General features: G+C 41.3%; 1 protein-coding gene across 16 annotated transcripts in view; it reads right to left on the reverse strand.

Moving 5' to 3' along the window:
• Positions 1-7,726: 7,726 nt before the first annotated feature.
• Positions 7,727-19,719, reverse strand: part of PCMTD1 (protein-L-isoaspartate (D-aspartate) O-methyltransferase domain containing 1) — an 81,204-nt gene continuing 69,211 nt past the window's right edge. For all 16 annotated transcript variants that reach the window (XM_051843724.2, XM_008255514.4, XM_051843726.2 and 13 more), the window contains 2 exons: positions 19,209-19,332; positions 7,727-10,824 (listed from right to left, as the gene is read on the reverse strand). In XM_051843724.2, coding sequence (XP_051699684.1) covers positions 10,457-10,824; positions 19,209-19,332 — 492 coding nt within the window. In that variant the 3' untranslated portion in view covers positions 7,727-10,456. The remainder of the gene's footprint in view (positions 10,825-19,208; positions 19,333-19,719) is intronic.

The raw sequence follows: 19,719 nt of genomic DNA on the forward strand, positions 1-19,719 counted from the left end.
TGCTAGCCATCAGAAACACTGGAGCAGAGAGGCCAGTGTTGTGGCACAGCAAGTTAAGCCATTGCTTGTGACAGTGGCATCCCGTATCAGGTCCCAGCTGCTCCACTTCTGACCCAGCGCCCTCCTAATGCACCTGGGAAAGCAGCAGATAACAGCCCAAGTGCATGGCCCCTGTCACCTACATGGGAGACCTGGATGGAATGCCTGACTCCTTGCTTGTTATGGTCATTTTGGGAGTCAACCAACAGATAGAAGCGCGCGCTCTCTCTCTCTCTCTCTCTCTCTCCTCCTTTTGAATAAATGAACAAAAATAAATTTCCTTTTCTTTTTAAAGATTTATTTATTTGAAAGTCAGAGTTACACAGAGAGAGGAGAGAGAGAGAAAAAGAGAGAGAAGTCTTCCATCCGATGGTTCACTCCCCAATTGGCCATAACGCCTGGAGTGGCACTGATCCTAAGCCAGCAGCCAGCCAGGAGCTTCTTCCGGGTCTCCCACATGGGTGCAGGGGCCCAAGCACTTGGGCCAACCTGTACTGCCTTCCCAGGCCACAGCAGAGAGCTGGGTCGGAAGTGGAGCAGCCAGGACTCGAACTGGCGACCATATGGGATGCCAGCACTTCAGGTCAGGGCGTCAACCCGCTGTGCCACAGTGCTGGTCCCATAAATCTCTCTTTTTTTTTTAAGAGACAAAGAAACACCTTGAGCAGAAGCCCACCTTAGCTAGGTCAGGTATGAGGCTCAAACATAGAATATAAAATGATTAGGTTAGGGGACAATAAAAACAATCCAGCAGATTTGAAAAAGCAAACCTAAAAAACATGACAGACATTAAAATTCAAGGTAAATAGGGTGAGTGAGTGGTGTAGCTAGCTGTTAAGATGCCGTTTGGTATGCTCACATCCCATATTGCTCCTGACTCCCTTCTCCTAATGTGCACCCAGAGGGCAGCAGACAATGGCTATTGTTGGGTCCTTGTCACCTGGACTGAAACCTGGTTTGAGCTCTTGAGCCAGTCCTGGCTGCTGTGGGCATTTAGGGGGTGCATCAGAAGACAGAATCTCTGTCTTGCTACCTCTCTCTGCCTTTCAAATAAATAAAATCAAGCTGGAGTCATCAATATAACCAAATTTCCAAGCATATTACAAACCTATAGTAATTAAAACAGCATGGAACTGGCACAAGAACTAGCACATTGATTAATGGGACAGAATAGACATACATACAGCCAACTTATTTTTCAGAGTGCCCAGAATATATGCTGGAGAAATAAGTGTATTCTCAAAAAAAAAAAATGGTGCTGGCAAAACTAGACTTATATAAGAATGAAATTAGATGCCTAGCTCTGGCTTTATACAAAAATCAACTCAAGATGAGTCAAAGATCTAAATTCAACACCTGAGATCATGAAATTGGTAGAAGAAAATGCATGGGAAACGTTTCATGACATCAAAAGCAAAACTAAATAAACTGAATTATATTTGAAGTCAGGAGCTTCAGCCTGGGGCCCGGTGCTATGGCATAGCAGGCAAAGCTGCTGCCTGCTCATGACAAGAACCTCGGGTGATCACTGATGTCATAAATAAGAGTGTCAATTGTTAAATCAACAAAAGGAGTCACTGTGTACTTGCTCCTCATGTAGGACCTCTGTCCTTAATGTGTTGTACTATGAGAATTAATGGCAAAACTAGTCTTCAAACAGTACTTTATGCTTTGTGTGTCTGTGTGGGTGCAAACTGTTGAAATCTTTACTTGGTATACAGTTGTCTGTATATAAAGATAATTAAAAATGAATCTTAATGAAGAATGGGATGGGAGAGGGAATAGGAGGTGGGACAGTTTGGGGGTGGGAGGGTGGGTATGGGGGGAAAGAACCACTATAATCCAAAAGTTGTGCTTATGAGATCTATATTTATTAAATAAAAGCTTTCTATATTAAAAAAAAAAAAAAACTGAAAACAAAAGCTGCTGTGTGTAGTGTCAGCATCCCATATGGGCACCATTTTGACTCCAAGCTGCTCCACTTCCAGTCCAGCTCTCTGCTTTGGCATGGGAAAGCAGTGGAAGACGGTTCAAGTCCTTGGGCCCCTGTGCCTGTGTGGGAGACCCCAAAGAAGCCCCTTGCTCCTGGCTTCGGATTGGCCCAGCTCCAGCCATTGCAGCCATTTGTGGAGTGAACCAGTAGATGGAAGACCTCTCTCTCTCTCTGCCTCTCTTTAACCCTGCCTTTCCAATAAATAAATAAATATTTTAAAAAATAATAAAAAATAAAATTGCTGGTTCAAAATTTTTTTAAAAAAGCTTCTGTACAACAAAAGAAACAACCAATAGAGTGAAAAAGACAACCAACAAAATGGAAGAAAAAAAATATATATATATATTTTTGACAGGCAGAGTGGACAGTGAGAGACAGAGAGAAAGGTGTTCCTTTGCCGTTGGTTCACCCTCCAATGGCCGCCGCAGCTGGTGTGCGGCGGCCGGCGCACCGCACTGATCCTGATGGCAGGAGCCAGGTGCTTCTCCTGGTCTCCCATGGGGTGCAGGGCCCAAGCACTTGGGCCATCCTCCACTGCACTCCCTGGCCACAGCAGAGAGCTGGCCTGGAAGAGGGGCAACCGGGACAGAATCCAGCGCCCCGACCGGGGCTAGAACCTGGTGTGGCGGCGCCGCAAGGTGGAGGATTAGCCTAGTGAGCCGCGGCGCCGGCCGGAAGAAAATATTTGCAAGCTACTTACCCAACAAAGGAATATCCAGAATCTATCAGCAACTCACAAGGCTCAACAACAAAAACAACCAATCCAGTTAAGAAATGGGCAAAGGCACAGAAGAGTTCTGAAAAGAAGAAATACAAATGGCCAACAAATATATGAAAAAATGCTCAGTATCACTAGCCATCAGGGAAATGCAAATCAAAACCACAATGAGATATCACCTCACCCCTGTCAGAATGGCTATTATCAAAAAGAGAGCGACAAATGCTGGTGAGGATGGGGAGAAAGGGGGACTCATACACTGTTGGCAGCAATGTAAATTAGTGCAGCCACTGTGGAAAATGAAATGGAGACTTATTAAAAATAGAATTGGATGTGCTGTATGATCCAGCAGTCCCACTACTTGTAACTCAAGATGTGAACACATTGCACCAAAGACCTTATCTGGTCCATCATGTTTGTAGCAGCACTGTTAACAACAGCCAAGATATGGGAATCAATCAAGGTGAGCATCATTGACATGAATGGATAAAGAAAATGTGATATATACAAACAATGGAAGATTTCTTCAGCTAAATAGAAGAATGAGGGCTGGCACTGTGATGCAGCTCATTAAGCTCCAGCGTGAAGTGCTGGCATCCTATATTAGCACCAGTTCGTGGCCCGGCTGCTCCACTTAAAATCCAACTCCCTGCTAATGCACCTGAGAAAGGAGTGGAGGATGGCCCAAGTCTTTGGCACCTGCAACCCCGTGAGAGAACATGGGAGACCTGGAAGAAGCTCCTGGCTCCTGGTTTCAGCTTGGCAGAGCACTGATCATTGTGACCATTTGCAGTGAACCAGTGGATGGAAGCTCTCTCTCTCTCTCTCTCTCTCTCTCTGTGTGTGTGTGTGTCTCTGCTTCTCTAACTCTGCCTTTCAAGTAAGTAAATCTTTTTAAAAAATGAAAATGATTTGCAGCAAAATGATTAGAACTGAAGGACATCATGGTGAATGAAATAAGCCAGAAAGACAAATACCACATGTTCTCCCTTATATGTGGCAGTTACAATAAAAAAACAAAACCGAAAGTCTCAAATTGAAATGTCTGTAACAGTTTTGCTGCAAATAGTTTTGTCACATGTTGTTTTAAATTTTTGTCTAACAGGGGTTGGCATTATGGGGTAGTGGGTAAAGTCTCTGCTGGAATCCCACAGGGGTGTCACTTCAAGTCCCAGCTGTTCCACTTCCAGTCCAGCTCCCTGCTAATCTGCCTGGGAAAGCCGCAAAGGATGGCCCAAGGGCTTGGACCTCTGCTATGCATGTGAAGACTCTAATAAAGCTCCTGGCTCTTAGCTTCAGCCTGTCCCATCCCAGCCACTAGCGCCATCTGGGGAGTGAACCAGCAGATGACAGCTCACTGTCTCTCTCCTTCTTTCAAATAAATAAATAAATCTTAAAAAAAACTTTGTCAAGCAAAGTGATGAGAATTATATACTAATATAGTTTGAATGATTTTGTGACTATTTTGAGTTTAACAGCAGAAGGTAAATGAAAAGAGAATTAGTGTTGACAAAATATTTCTGAAGAAATTATCAAAAATTCAATACTGAGAGACAAAAAGTTGTGAAAGTTGCTATCTGGGAAAGAAGTGACCAACAACTTCCAGAACTGATGCAAAAGAACCATTCACACAGCGGGAAGACAAACACACACCAGGTGATAAAGAGCCGCCTGCCTCTAAGTATCTCTTAGAAGGATGCATAAGCAGCTTTAGACTTGGATAAACTAGCTGAGTCCATTGAAATGCTGACTGTAACCACCCAAAAGAAAAAACTACATAACTTCTAAAATAACAGGAAAATTAAGAGAAACTAATTTTAAAAGATGGGGGAAACAGTAAGATGTGTAAGACAAAATATTCTATTGTATTTAAAGTAAGTGGATAGAATGTCTCAATCAGAATAAATCTTTAAGCATATCAGCTGTTTACAAAACATTATCTAGAACATAAGGATAAAAAAAAGTGAAAATAAATAGAATAAAACAAAGATCCACTAGGTGACTGCTAACCAAGATAGCTACATGATTATCAGAGAAAACAGACTTTGAAGAAAAGAACATTACTAAAGATAAAGGTTTCTACATCATGCTAAAAAAGTTTCCAATTACCACAAGGACACAATAACCCTACTACCCCATCAAAATCCATAGCAAAACTTCAAAGAACTATGAGAAAGAATTGACATTCCACCATGAGAGCCAGAGGTTTTGCCAAATTTCTCTCAGCAGCTGATAAATGATATGGGCACATACACAAACATTCCCAGAGGCTATTTTAGATTTGGACAATATTTCACAACATATTCGACCTGACACTCACAGAAAACTAGATTATCTGAACAACCGCAGAACAACTCATTGTAAAATAAATAAACAGATACAGGCCATGCAGGAATGGGCATTCAGCCTAGCAGTTCAAGAAGCCCACATCCTACATCCAAGAGGCCAGGTTCAATACCAGACTTCGGTTCCTGCCAATGCAGACCCTGGAAGCAATGGATAGGCAGAGTAAATAACTCAGTTCCCAGCTCCTGGCTCTAAGGTAATTAGGGAATAAAACAGCAGATGTTTTTTACTCTGTCTCTATGCCTCTAAAATAAAAATAAATAAATGTTTAAAAATTTTTCATGAACACATAGAGGAATGAAAACAAGAAAAAAGGCTGTTCTTTGTCATCACGTCTACTTAGTATCACACTAGAGGCCGCAAACAGCATATCCAGCAAGGTAAAGTAATAAAACCTAAAAGAAAAAGCATCTAAAATTTTAAAATGCTAAGGTTGTCTACGTAGAAAACCCAGATTAATAATAAAATAGTGTGATTTAATTAACATACAAGAAAATCAATGGTAAAACAGTTGAGTGTCGTGGCTCCGGCAGGTAAGCTGCCTTTCAGGACCTCTACATCCCACGTCAGTGTAGGTTTGTGTCTTGGCTATTCCATTTCCATGCCAGCTTCCTGCTAGTGCACCTGGGAAGGCAGTAGTTGATGACCCCAGTACTTGGGTCCCAGCCACTCATGTTAGAGACCTAGGCTCCTGACTTCAGCCTGGTTCAGTCCCAGCTGTTGCAGCATTTGGAAAGTGAACTAGCAGACAGATGTGTATGTGTTTGTGTGTATGCATGCATGTATGCACATGCTGTCACTCTGCTTTCTGAAAAAAAACAAAAAGTTTATAGTAAAATAGCACTGAAAAACATAAAGCATTTATAAATAAACCTAACATTAGACCTTACAAACTGTATTAACTATTAAGACACTTAATAAGACTTCAATAAAAGGGGGAAAATACCATATTCATGGATTGGAAGACTCCATATCATAAACCTGTTATTTCTTACACATATTATATAAATTCAATGTGATACTAAGGAAATCCTAAAAGGGTGTATTTTGTATAAATTTTAGAACAGTCAAGAAAATAGTCAAGGGGCTGGCGCTGTGGCATAGCAGGGAAAGCCACCACCTGCAATGTTGGCATCCCATATGGGCGCTGGTTCAAGTCCTGGCTGCTCCATTCCTGATCCAGCTCCCTGCTAATGCACCTGGGAAAGCAGCAGAAGATGGCACAAGTTCTTGGGCCCCTGCACCTGCGTGGGAGACCCAGAAGCAGCTCTTGGCTCCTGGCTTTGGATCGGCCCAGCTCCGGCCATTGCAGCCATTTGAGGAGTGAACCAGCAGATAGAAGACCTTTCTCTGTCTCTCTGCCTCTGCCTCCCTATAACTCTGCATTTCAGATAAACAAATAAATCTTTAAAAAAAATAGTCAAGAAAACTCCTGGGATATAAGTTGAAGCGACTTATTTTAATAGATCAAGAGCAAGAATTATTACAGATCTACAGAACATAAAACTGTGATGTCAGCACAAGAATATGCAAATTAACTAAAATACACAATCTGGACACAAAGCACAAACATGAAAGCTTAATCTATGACAAAGTTAGTACTGCAGATCAGAGAAAGAGAAAAGGACTTTTGAAGAAATGTCTCTACACAACTTATCAACAAAATAAAAGACACCAAGGTGTAACTGTTTGGTGCTGCAGTGAAGTGATCATTTGACACCTGCATCCTGTATCAGAGAACCTGGGTTGAAGTCCTGGCTCTATTTCTGCTTTCAGCTTCCTGCTGAAAAAACCTTGGGAAACTACAGGTGATGGTCTGAGTGCTTTGGTCCCTGTCACCCACATGGAGGACCCACGTTGAATTCCAGCTCCAGATCAGGTTAAGCCACTTAAGCCACCACTTGCAAAGCCAGCATTTCAGATACCCCATATCAGGCCCCCAGTTCAAGTCTGTTGCTTTGCTTCTCATCCAACTCCTTGCTAATACACCTGAGAAAGTAGAAGATGGTCCAAGTACTTGAGCCCCTGTACCCATGTGGGAGACCTGGATGGCATTCCTGGCTTCTGGCATCCTCAGACACTGTGGTCATTTGGGGAGTGAACCAGCAGATGGAAGATCTCTCAGTCTCTTCCTCTCCCTCTGTAACTCTGCCTTTCAAATAAATAATTTTTTAAATAGAATAAATTAAACCCGAACCATGAATGTAACAAAACTACCACGTTTAACACGGGCCTGTCTTAGGAAGGTGATGTGGAGTGAGCAAGCTGCAGAAGAACACACAGCTCAGTATGATTCTAGCATGTATGAAACCCAGTAACACAGGGCGATTGGCAAGTGGCACACATGCGGTGCTAACACCAGTAATTGAACCCAATAGTAGCTACAAGTACATCTACATGTACACTGAATTACTACTTCTCATACTTCACATATCATCCTTCTCATCTTAATACTTTATAAATTTTTTAAAAGCCCTATTCATCAGCAGTGTCAATAGTCAAAAGGAAAGTGAGATGTCCAAACACAGACAACTAAATACTAAATAACTCAGCATGTATTCCCAGGGGTATGGAGATCGTCTAACTTTAAAAAGAGAAAAAAGAAAAGCCAGGCCACTGAAGAACGATGCTTAGTTATATGCAATTGTTTATTTAAAATATTTTTCCAAGTCTTCCAACGATTTAACATGCTTTGTTTCACTTTCACCATCTCACACAGCTAGAAATCAACACATTTTTTTGTATTTTATTTTAACCACTATGTACGTATGCTATTTTAATATTTTTCTTTATTGATACTAGAACCAAATAGTTTGATCGACAAGCTGTATAGATTTAAAGTCTTCTTGGCAGCTACGGTGTCACTGACAAATTCTTGGCATTCATATCAGGCCCTATCTCTAACTAGCTGTGTGACTAAGGCAAAACATGCCACCTCTCCAGAGGCCCACTTCTTCATTTGCAAAATAAAGTCCTCAATTAGACATTATCTATTGTCTCATCTGGCTGTAGAATTCCTAGACTATATTACCATTTTCATTTTTACTTCATCTTTACTTGCTCTTCTCCACTTACAAAAACTTTCCATACTCAAGTAAACATGAATTCATTAAAAATAAACATCAACCCAAAATATTCTAATATATAAGAAAGCTTTCACAGGAATTTTCCTTTTTGATTTCTACCTCTTTATTTTAAAGTCAATGATAACATCGCAATGGTAAAATGAATGCATTTAAAAACACAAAAGATACATTTCAATGACAAAAAGTATTCAATGATCATGAAAAATCTACTGTACACTTTAACAAGGTCGAGAGAATGAAAGACATTATGAAAACGTCAATCTTCAAATATATGCCTAATAAAAACTCTCTCCTAAACAGTGAAGCCATTATTTAAGAACATGTATTTTTACATATCTGGACACCAGCTCCAATAAAATCGGGGGGAGAAGGATGAGAAAAGATGGCTAAGTCTCCCCAGGATTTCAAGATACAAACATGTGGGCAGGAGAAATTCACAACTACACTTCTCAAACAAGCACTTGATTCAAAATAAAATGACCATTTCCAACAGATATGAAACTGTTTCCTAGACAGAAACTTGATGAGGCATTTCTTAGTATCAGCTTGATAATCATCTACGTAAAATGTAAAGGCCCCCACCCACTCCCCAGCCACTGGAAGCAGTACTTTCCCTGAAACTGTCCTTCACATCACTAAAACAGCCTCAATTATCTGCAGTGATGTCATACTTACATTATTTATTTCAAACACCTGTTTTCAGATGTGTACAATTACTGGAGCTGAGATTTTTGAAGCAGTATTTGAACTTGGTAGAGAAATAAAAATCCATTTACTATACAATGATTGGGTTTCCTTAAGTAAATCTGAGTAATTATTGTAATAATGATGCTGGTGGTAGTAAGTGATACCCTCAAATTTTTCCCTTTAAAAATATGTAATCCGTGTAACATAAAGTGGCAGGTTACAGTGTATACTTTCCTAGCAAGGCATGACTGTTTATAAGCTTTACTAGAAAGAGTCATAATGGCACTTCCTGCCAACTTTATCACTGACAAGCTGTAACAAAATTCACATATGGGTACATTAAGTATGTGATATTAAGCAAAAAATGAAAACCATTGTAATTTTGCCAAAAGAAACATTAAAAAGTATGAGGAGTTGTTAGATGAGCATGGTGTAGGTCCCAAAGTTTACTCTGTAGTTCTGAACCGGCTTTTCAAAACAGAAGGTGTCTACAAACAATTTCTGTGAATATGTCTTATACTAGAAAGACCCAAAGCAAATACAGTAAGCTCAGCCCTCCCTTGTCAAAGATAAATATTCAGATAAACTGAAGTCCCATTTACTAAAGTGCATCTGCTGTCCACGCCTGCCCTAGCTCTGCAACTCAGAGCTGTCCAGCAAAGTGGCAGTCACACGTGCTCATTTCACTCACTCACTCGCTGTCTATGCTAAGAGTCACACACAACACTGGAGCTCTTAAACCAAATACTTTCTATAGTGAACTATAGAAAAAAAAGATCCTTAATAAACCTTGAAAATCTTGAAAGAGTCAAGATGACCTCATTAACTTTAAATACTGAAAATATAAAGGGTCCATACAAACTAAGAGTTGTATTAAGTGTATACTTTCTAATATTCACTTGCTGTGCTCTTAAAAATCTCTATGAGAGAAGCAGATATCCCCACCCACCCCCGCCCAGGTCTTTTGGCAACAGATTCAAAAGCAAAAATTGCAGGGCTGTAAAATTTCATGAAACGTGTGTGTGTGTGTGTGTGTGTGTGTTTTAAAGCTAAATTACTCGATATGTTGCATTATTATTGCACTCATATATTGCCCGGAATACATCTACAGCAACTCAGAAATAGTGATTGCAATAAAAGTAAGGTAAATAGGTCTACAAAGCATCTGATTTCCTTATAAGAAAGTTTTCATAGAGGAAATGCAAATAACTGGAATTCAAATCAGATTTATATGTTTAACAATGATTTAAACCTTATATAAAATTACATCTAACCTTTACCACTATAAATCTGTAAGGAGTCAGAAAAGGATTTATAGGACACAAGGTCTTGACTATAGTTGCACCCCACTTTCAAATCACTCTGAGATAAAACAGCATTTTCCCAAGATTTAAAGAAAAATAGATTTTATAAAAGGGATTCTTTTTAAAGACTGAATACATCATTTTTGTTACTGACAGAAACAAGTTATACTTTTGTCCCCCACTATAATTCACTCTGATGAAAGAAATAATTCTTTTAACTCCTAACAAATGCTACATGTTCAAGACTAAAGGAATTATCAGTAGGCATTCTTCTCAATCTAAGTTATTTGTCTCTAAAATACGTCAAGTAAGCTTTTAAAGACTCAGGGAGGGGCAGCTTCATGATTTTCTCTCTCAGTAAATTCTGAGGAGGTTCTTCTGGCTTCATGGCTTCACTGTGCTCTCGCTCCTCCTCTTCCTTGTGATCTTCTTCCATTTTCTCATCCTCCTCACTGTCTAGAGGCTGAGGAATAAGCTGATTACCCACAAAGACATACGTGTTAATTCTCTGTTTCACTCTCTTTCTTTTCCTTTTGGGTGGAGCCCTTTGGGGAATTCCCTTGGCCTGCATCTCATCATTGATGAAATTTCTAAGTGTGCGGCGAATATAAATGCGTGCCAAGTCCTGCAGGTTCCTGACAGCACAGGGGGCTGAAAACAAAGGAAAACACAAAAAAGCATTATACACTGTTCGGTTATTCTCAGAACGAAATACTTCTTAGCAAACTCTGGACACAGCAAGTATAAAACCTCTCATCGACAGAGACTGCCAGGCCCCTGCGATGTGCTGAGCACCGCTCCAGGTGCTGAGGAGAGTGGACAGCACACAGGTTCCGATGTATAGGGGTGGGGCTGTGTGCTTTGCCACATATATGCACACGCACAAGTGCTCATGAATGACAAATAAAAATACAAAAACAGGCCGTGTGGAACCAAATAATCAGGGGACAGAACAGGAGACAGAATACCCTGTATATCCTTTTACACTTTCTGAAGTTTAAAGGACACAAAAGTACTTTGTAGTTATTCAAAAAACTCAGAAGCAACAAACGGCTACCTCAGTCTGAACCTCTCTCTTTCTCTCTTTCTCTCTCTCCCTCTCTCTCTCTCTCTCTCATACACACACACGCAAACACACACAGGGAGAGAGAAAGAGAAGGTGAGGGAGAAATCACTTTTTTCTTCTGTAAACCAACAAGTAGAGCAAAAGGCTACCAGAAATCATGCGATGAATAAACACTTTAGCAGCTCAAAGAAACACCACAGATTTGAAGTTAGTGATGTTTGCTTTTACAAAATATATCAGAGAGCTGAAACATATGTGTAATACACATGTATAACCCCTAGAACCACATTCTTCCCTATAGCCACTTCAATACTTTATATGGAGAGAGAAACAAATTCTCTATGCTCCATCGGAAAATAATTTCTCCTAATTTCCATCCATGTGGAAATAAAATTATGAATAGGAAGCTTTCTCAGGTATCTAAAAATAAACAAAGCATAAACCTCCTAATTTAGGCAGTACTATAAATCTTTACCATTTCTCTCACTCTGAAGTCTTGAAGATGACACCCTCCTATGTTTTTAACATGGGAAATTTCACCTTTGGTTACCTGTGTTGGTACTGTTGTCCCCTTTAGACTCCAGGAGGATAGAGGTAGCTGTTAGCTCTTGGTGCTCTCCACAGGGCACTGGCAGCACAAGCCAGGCCTAGTACACCAGGCTGCAATGTCTCCTGTGCTCTGCCTTCCAAACACAGCCCCTGGCTTATGCCCAGTCACCCACTGGACACACGATGCAGCAGCAGTAGAGTGTTTCCTAGAACCTTACAGTAGGGTGCTTCTAAAGACTCTCTTAAGTTCCATTCAGAGATCTCTTGGCATAGGCCTACTGGTCCACTGTATAAACCTCTTCTTAAGGCTGGTTTTCTGGTCCAGCCCATATGGATGCCAGTTCCAGTGCTGGCTGCTCCACTTTTGACCCAGCTCCCTGCTAATGTCCCTGGGAAAGCAGTGGAGGATGGCCCAACCGCTTGGGAGACCAGATGAAGCTCCTGGCTTCTGCCTTCTGCCTGGCCCAGCCCCTGACACTGCAGCCATTTGGGGAGTTAACCAGTAGATCTAAGATCTCAGTCTCTCCCTCTATCTCTGCCTTTCAAACAAATTAAAACAAACAATCAAAAAACAAAAACCTCTTCTTGAAGCTTTTTACCCTTCACCCCCACCACCACACTGAAACCAGACATGGATGAATTCCAGAGTCACAACGGGCATGCTCAGTTAGCTTTCTGAATATGCTTAAAAGCAGATATGAGTTCTCATCCCTTAAATATGCAAAATGCCACCTGTTCTGCCTAGCTATTCATTAACTATTCATTAAGTTATTTAACATTCATTCAACAATATAAACTGTGAACTGTACACCAGAAGTGGTTAAACAACCTGTTTAAATATGGCAAATGATCTGCACTGAGTGTCCCTGCATTCAAGGAGCTTCCATGTTCCGGGAAGGAGTAGTGTAACAAGAAAATCCACCAATAGTAATAGGGTGGGGGAAAAAACAACAACAACAACCGGCAGTAGTGATATGACAGCAAGTGACTTGCGAGCATGCTTTCACCTAGGTATTCACAAATGTCTCCCGGAGGAGATCTTGTCTGACCAGGAACTAGATGGTATGAGGAGAAACAGCTGCAAAACTCTAATATTTAAATGAGCTCAGCAGGTTCACGGAGCTGAAAGAGGGAGAGCGTGAATGAAGTGTGGAACAGGTGAGCTGGAACACTTCAGGAGTTCCCATGAGGTATGACCCCATTCTGACTTAGGGCAGCAGCACAGACGGAGGGAAACAGGCAAATCCCAGATGCACTGTGAGGACAGGATGGACACAGGCTGGCTGTGGAGAAAGAGGCACAGATAAATAAGTACATAAAACAGGAGGCTTTGGGCGCAGCAGCTGGGCAGAGGCTGGTGTGTTACTGATACAACAAAATACAGGTTGAGTAGAATAAAAAAAATGTGTTTAGTTTGTGTTGAATCTATTATATATCCAAAATGAAGATTTTAGGAATAACAATAGAATGTTGTGCTAGCCTCCACTGCCACTGTTTTCTATATAATATAGCTCACTCAGTGCTCAAAAGCCCTACTGACCAAGGTAGGATCTGAATGCAGGTATTTGACTGCAAAGCCTACACTACCTCTCCAGCCAGGGCATGTGGCTCATGACTCTGGGGCCAGGTCAGGGCTGAAAGAGACATCGGTAGGGCCTCAAGCCATGGTGACATGCAAAGACCTGGGGTGGGATCACAGTACCTGGTATAGACAGAGCAGAGGAAAAACTGTATCTAGGGAGTTCCCCAGAGGAGAGAAAGGAGCACAGATTCATAAAAACGTGTCCTTAATTATAAAGGAGCTAAGAAATCAAACTGTACAGCGTTTTCAGCTTCTCTCTGTTCCTGAATCTTGCTCACACTACGGCTCTTCTCTGTCAGCACTGTAATTATGTTCTTTCTCTGCCAACACTGCCCTGACATTCCACAGCGGGACTTTTCTTTCTTTTCTTTAAGATTTATTTATTTACTTGAAAGGCAGAATTATACAGAGAGAGAGAGAGAGAGAGAGAGAGAGAGAGAGAGAGACAAAGAGAGTAAGATTCTCAATTCACTGGTTCACTCCGCAAATGGCCCCAATGGTCAGAGCTGGGCCGATCCAAAGCCAGCAGCTTCTTCCAGGTCTCCCACTTGGGTTCAGGGACCATCTTCTGCTGCTTTCCCAGGCACATTAACAGGAAGCTGGATCGGAAGTGGAACAGCCAGGAGTGAATCCAGCGTCCATATGAAATGCTGGTGCCCGAGGTGGTGGGCTTTAACCACTGAGTCACAGCGCCAGCCCCAAGAGGAACTTTTCTAAACCATCTGAAGAATACCTGGACTTCATCAAAAAACAAATGGACCCAGCAGGACAAAGATTCTGTCAGGATTCAGTAGCTTTAACACTTGGCAGTTCAAAAACAGCATTCAAGCTTCAGTCAGGAGTTCTCGATTGACACAAAAACCTTAGGTAATTCTTAGCCATACCTTTCAAACACCTCGTGTTTTCCATTCTCCAATATGCCCTTGTTTCTAATGCTTCCAGTCAGGAGGTAAGAACTCAGTGGATCAAGCAATGCTAATCCTGACTGCTATAAAAATCTGCTTTAAAGTTTTCACTCCAAAATTAAAGCTAAGATCATCCCTAACAAACAGACTTAATCTCCATTTGTTTCCTAAAATGTAGGCTCTGTATAGGTTTTGTTGGAATTAAGGAGTTAGGACTTTCATTTTTCACTTGTTAACAAAGATTAAACGGAGCATTTACATTCAGGCAGAAGCACAAAATAATTATCTGGGGCCTTATGTCAAAAAGGCCAACTAAAAAAGAAACGACTTCATATAGTGATAATGTGATATAGTTCCGTAATTTATTGATTTATTTTTAAAGAATTACTTATTTATTTTAAAGGTAGAGTTAGAGAGAGAGGGAAAGAAACAAAGGAAAACAGAAAGAGAGAGATCTTCCAACCACTGGTTTCCTCAGCAAACGGCTACAACGGTCGGGGCTGAGCCAGACCCAAGTCAGGAGCCTGGAACTCCATTCAGGTCTCCGACATAGGTGGCAGGGCCCTCAGCACTTGAGCCATCTTCTGCTGCTTTCACAGGTACATTAGCAGGGAGCTGGATGGAAAATGGAGCAGCCAGGAATTGAACCGCACCCAAATGGAATGCCTGCATAGCATTCAGTGGCTTACTTGCCCCAACCATTCTACAATTTATAAAGTCTCTTTTGTTCTTAAACTTTAAGCAATATATCCTTATTTTCAAAATTTCTGACACACACAGGAAAAAATGACTTTTAACTTGACTAAAAATTAGTGATGAATCAGAGAAAAAATTATAACTCCATTTTAATAGACTGTTTAGCATGAGAATTTTTATTGCTGTAAGATACATTTGGCAAAGGATTTGCATGAGTATTATTATTAGGGCTTTTTTTGGTACCAGCATTCTTCGCTATTTTAAGTCCCTGTAATTAAGAAAATGTCTTCTGAACAGAAATCTACTTTGATTTGTTTTAAGAGAAAAGGACACTTGTTCCTACTCTCCAAATATTTTATGAATCTAGGCAATACCATTTTTTAAACTTTTTCATTCTATGAACATTACTATATGAAGCTTTTACTTTTTAGAAACTCTCATAATTCCTAGCTCATTTTTTAAAATCTCTGTTGATAAATGATGATTTCTTTTTATTATAGAAACCTTTCAAGTGCATACAAAAGACAGTCAATTATATAGTGAAGCCCCATATACCTGGCACACAGATTCAAGAATTATCCCTCACGGCTCTCTATTTCATCAGCACCCCCAACCTTTTCCCATACCCTCCTCAGATTAGTGTGATGAAAAATGCAGACATATCACTTTATCTGTAGCTTTGTCAAGCAGGGTCAGTTTCCTTTGTTAGCCTCATCCTCCCATTTTATCCTACTCCACTAAGTTTATTCCTATTCTCCACTCACTCAATGAATGTCATTCAGATCTCACCAGGGACAGTCCTAGCAACTACTTAGATCTACTTGTGTTAACATCTCTAAAATGAGGGAGAATGGAAACTGCTCCTTCCTAGTATATCAACCATGCCATCCGCAAGTTATGTTAGTATAAAACTTTATTTACAATGAAGACTCTTCTTGAAGAAACTCAACTAGGAAAACTGTCAGAATTCTATTCTACTGAAAGAATTCTGTCCATTATAAAGTAAAACACATAATGAAAATCTACAGGAACTCTTATAAGTACACTTACATATGATGTTTTGTGGGGGATGCTGAATCCGGAGAGGCCTAGAGGAACTTCCTGAGCCTGCCTCGAATTTGAAAACCTGACTTTAAGTTTCAAATCCCTGGTAGCAAACACCCCAGCCCCAGGGCGGTTCTGCCTAAGGATCATTAAGGTGGTATAATAGGAGTGGCTAAGACCCTTTTGCATCACAACACCCTACCCCTTGCCCACATCCGCTCATCTGCTCTGTACCATCTGCTCTGTACCTCAACTATATATACACCTCCCTTTTACAATAAAGTGAGACCCTGCTTCGACTGGGCTCCACACCACGCCTGATTGTCCCCCAGGTTTGGGGAAGGCTGAGTGGCAGGTGGCGCACTTTCCCTTCCTCGGTCAAGGCAAGCTGTGGGCAGCCTGCCTAATTCTCCAGCGGTGGCAAGGAACAGTCACCGCAATGTTTATGGTTAGGCCACCGTCAAAGCCAATTGGGTCAGATCGTTTTTTCATTACTTCTTTTTATTATTTCCATCCAGTTAGGATAATTTATACAAAACTGTCATAAATAAACTGTAATTCTAATGTTTGAAAAAAATAAAATGGTTTTACTTTATTATTTTTTAAAGATATTTTATTTGAAAGGCAGAGCAATACAGAAACAGGGAGACACAGAGAGAGAAAGAGAGATCTTCCATCTGCTGATTCACTCCCCAAATGGCTGCAATAGTCAGGTCTGGGTCAGGTTGAAGCCAGGAGCCAGGAAATCCATCCCAGTCTCCCACAGAGTGACAGGGGCTCAAACACTTGGGCTACCTTCTGCTGCCTTCCCAAGTGCATTTGCAGGAAGCTGGATCAGATGCAGAACAACCAGGACTCAAACCAGTGTTCCAATGTGGTTGCCAGTGTCACAAGCAGCAGCTTAATCTATGTGCCACAATGCCAGCCCCCACTTTTTCCTGCTTTTAGTTTAAGTAGGCACCCAATAGCTAGAATGGTCTACAGTAGACACATGACAGGTGTCTGCTAAACAGTGGTTCTGGCCTGTCCTGAATGTTGCAGGCATTTGGGAAGTGAACAGGCGGATGGGAACGCTTTCTTTGTCTAACATAAGTTTGTGGGGAGCAACTGGGAGCAACTCGGACTAGACTAAGTTACTGGAATTAAGACTTATTCTATGCATCTGCTCTCCCACAATATGGCGCTGGGAGAGGAGGAAACAGCTTCTACACAGCTGCCTCCAGTTCAACCAATAGACTGTGGGACCTGCTCCTGATTGGAGGAGAGCAGCGTACTCGGCGTGTGGGTAGCAGAGTTGGGATTGGTGGAAGAGGACCATAAAGGAGGAGAGAGACAACATGCACCAGGAACATCTATCTGAAGGAACACCTACCTGTGCAGCCCCCGAGAGAGCCGGCCGGCAGTGTGCCGCTCCCCCACGGAAGTGGGGAAAGTGGCTAGGGGGAACCGCCCTTCCACGGAGGTGGAAGGGACGGTAGCCAACCCGGGAAGAACCAGCAGCAAACCCGGGGAGGGCCGAGCAGAAAAAAGAACAACGCAGGGTCCTGTGTCGTTACTCCACGAAGACGGGGAGCGACATAATGGTGCCGTGATCGGATATGAAGCCTAGGCAGGTTCAGTGTCGCTCCTCCACGAAGACGGGGAGCGACAAAGTTAAAAAAAAAAATGCTGTCTTTACGTTGAAGGTCCTCAGCTGACCTGCCCTCATGAGGATGCTTGCATCGGCCTGACTACCTGGCCTTTGTATGCTAAGAGACAACTGACACTGGCAGCATTAAATGGTAGTGTCACTACGCTAGCCAAGCCCTCTCTTTCCTCCAGGTTACTCGCCACACAACTCTAGCCACATCAACATCAGCTCTCTCCTTGGGTGTAAGAATAGCCTCTTAACTGGCCTGCTTTCCCTTTACCTGATGATATCCATCCTCCACAGCCAGCCAATAAGCTTCTACCACCCTGGACTTTATTCCTATCCTGGGAAAGACCAATCTCTTTTCAGCCTAAAGCCTTTCTGTATTCACTACCTCAATATGGAAAATGCTGTCTTGAAGTCTTGACATAGCAGTTCTGTATAGTGTTCTAACCATAACTCAGATGCAGCCACGGCAGAAAGGCCTGCCTACCACCGTACCCAAAGGAGGTGACCTGCACTGTGACCACTTTGTATCCTACCACGAACTATAATTAAGTTTATTTTCAGTTTGATCTGGCATTCGTTTTCATGTATCCATGAAAGCAGCTAACGGTGTCTGGTATAAGGTTTAGATTAAAAAAACAAACAAACAACAACAACAACAACAACAAAATAAATAAAACGATCCAACATGGGAAGCGGGAGACACAGCAGACTCATAGAATGGCAGATGTCCTAAATAGCACTCTGGCCTCAGAATTAGCCCTTAAGGCATTTGGATCTGGCTGAAGAGCCCATGAGAGTATCTTAGGCATGGAAAGCCAAGACACTCTGGAAAAAAAAAAAAAAAAAAAAAAAAGACGACGACCTAAATGAAAGATCTTTGCGAGTGAGATCCCAGTGGAAAGAACAGGGCCATCAAAGAAGGAGGTACCTTTCTCTGAAGGGAGGAGAGAACTTCCACTTTGACTATGACCCTGTTGGAATAAGATCGAAGTCGGTGAACTCAAAAGGCTTCCATAGCCTTGGCAACTCATGACTAGAGCCTAGGGAGATTACTGACGCCGTAAACAAGAGTGTCCAATTGTTAAGTCAACAACAGGAGTCACTGTGTACTTACTTCTCATGTGGGATCTGTCCTTAATGTGTTGTCCAATGTGAAGTAATGCTATAACTAGTACTGAAACAGTATTTTACACTTTGTGTTTCTGTGTGGGTGCAAACTGATGAAATCTTTACTTAATATATACTAAATAGATCTTCTGTATATAAAGATAATTGAAAATGAATCTTGATGTGAATGGAATGGGAGAGGGAGCGGGAGATGGGAGGGGTGCAAGTGGGAGGAAAGTTATAGGGGGGGCATTGTAATCCATAAACTGTACTTTGGAAATTTATATTTACTAAGTAAAAGTTAAAAAATAAAATAAAAAGACTGAATAAATTCACAGGTTATATTACTGCACACTTATTTTTATTTTAATTCCTCATAATGACTCAAGCACACAAGGTTAACACCAAAAATCACTATCAAATCAGAAAGTGGGAGGAGCTACTTACGGAGTCCCACAGAATCAGGCTTGCCGTTATCATTCTTACTTGGCTGCACAAGTGGAGCAAATGAAACAGCAAGGATATTTTTACTTTCCCAAGTGTTTTGTCCAGTTCGCATAATCTGTGTTAACTAGTTAGATGGAAAAAAAGAGAGCCACTTAATCTTGGCAATAGGATCACTTTACAGTCAAAATTTTGTTTCAAGGGCATAAATGACACCACAAATTATATAATCACCTATGTTTAAAAGCAATCAAAATACTTCCATTTAAGTATTTACAATAAATACAAAAGGAATAAAACATATTTCCTGTTCAAAATAGGAGTTTCAATGAAAACAGGATACCCAAATACAGACAACTGAATCTGCCTGTTAATTTGAAGTTCAATAGCTTCTAAGGAAACCACTGTGCCATTATTTCCTAAAATGTACATCTGAAATGATATGCTAAGCAATTTTGTTAAAGTACTACATGAATAAAACCATATTTTGATTACTGAAGCTACAAGCCTGGAA

This window comes from Oryctolagus cuniculus, chromosome 6 (genome assembly GCF_964237555.1).
Source record: "Oryctolagus cuniculus chromosome 6, mOryCun1.1, whole genome shotgun sequence".
In the NCBI taxonomy this organism is placed as follows: domain Eukaryota; kingdom Metazoa; phylum Chordata; class Mammalia; order Lagomorpha; family Leporidae; genus Oryctolagus; species Oryctolagus cuniculus.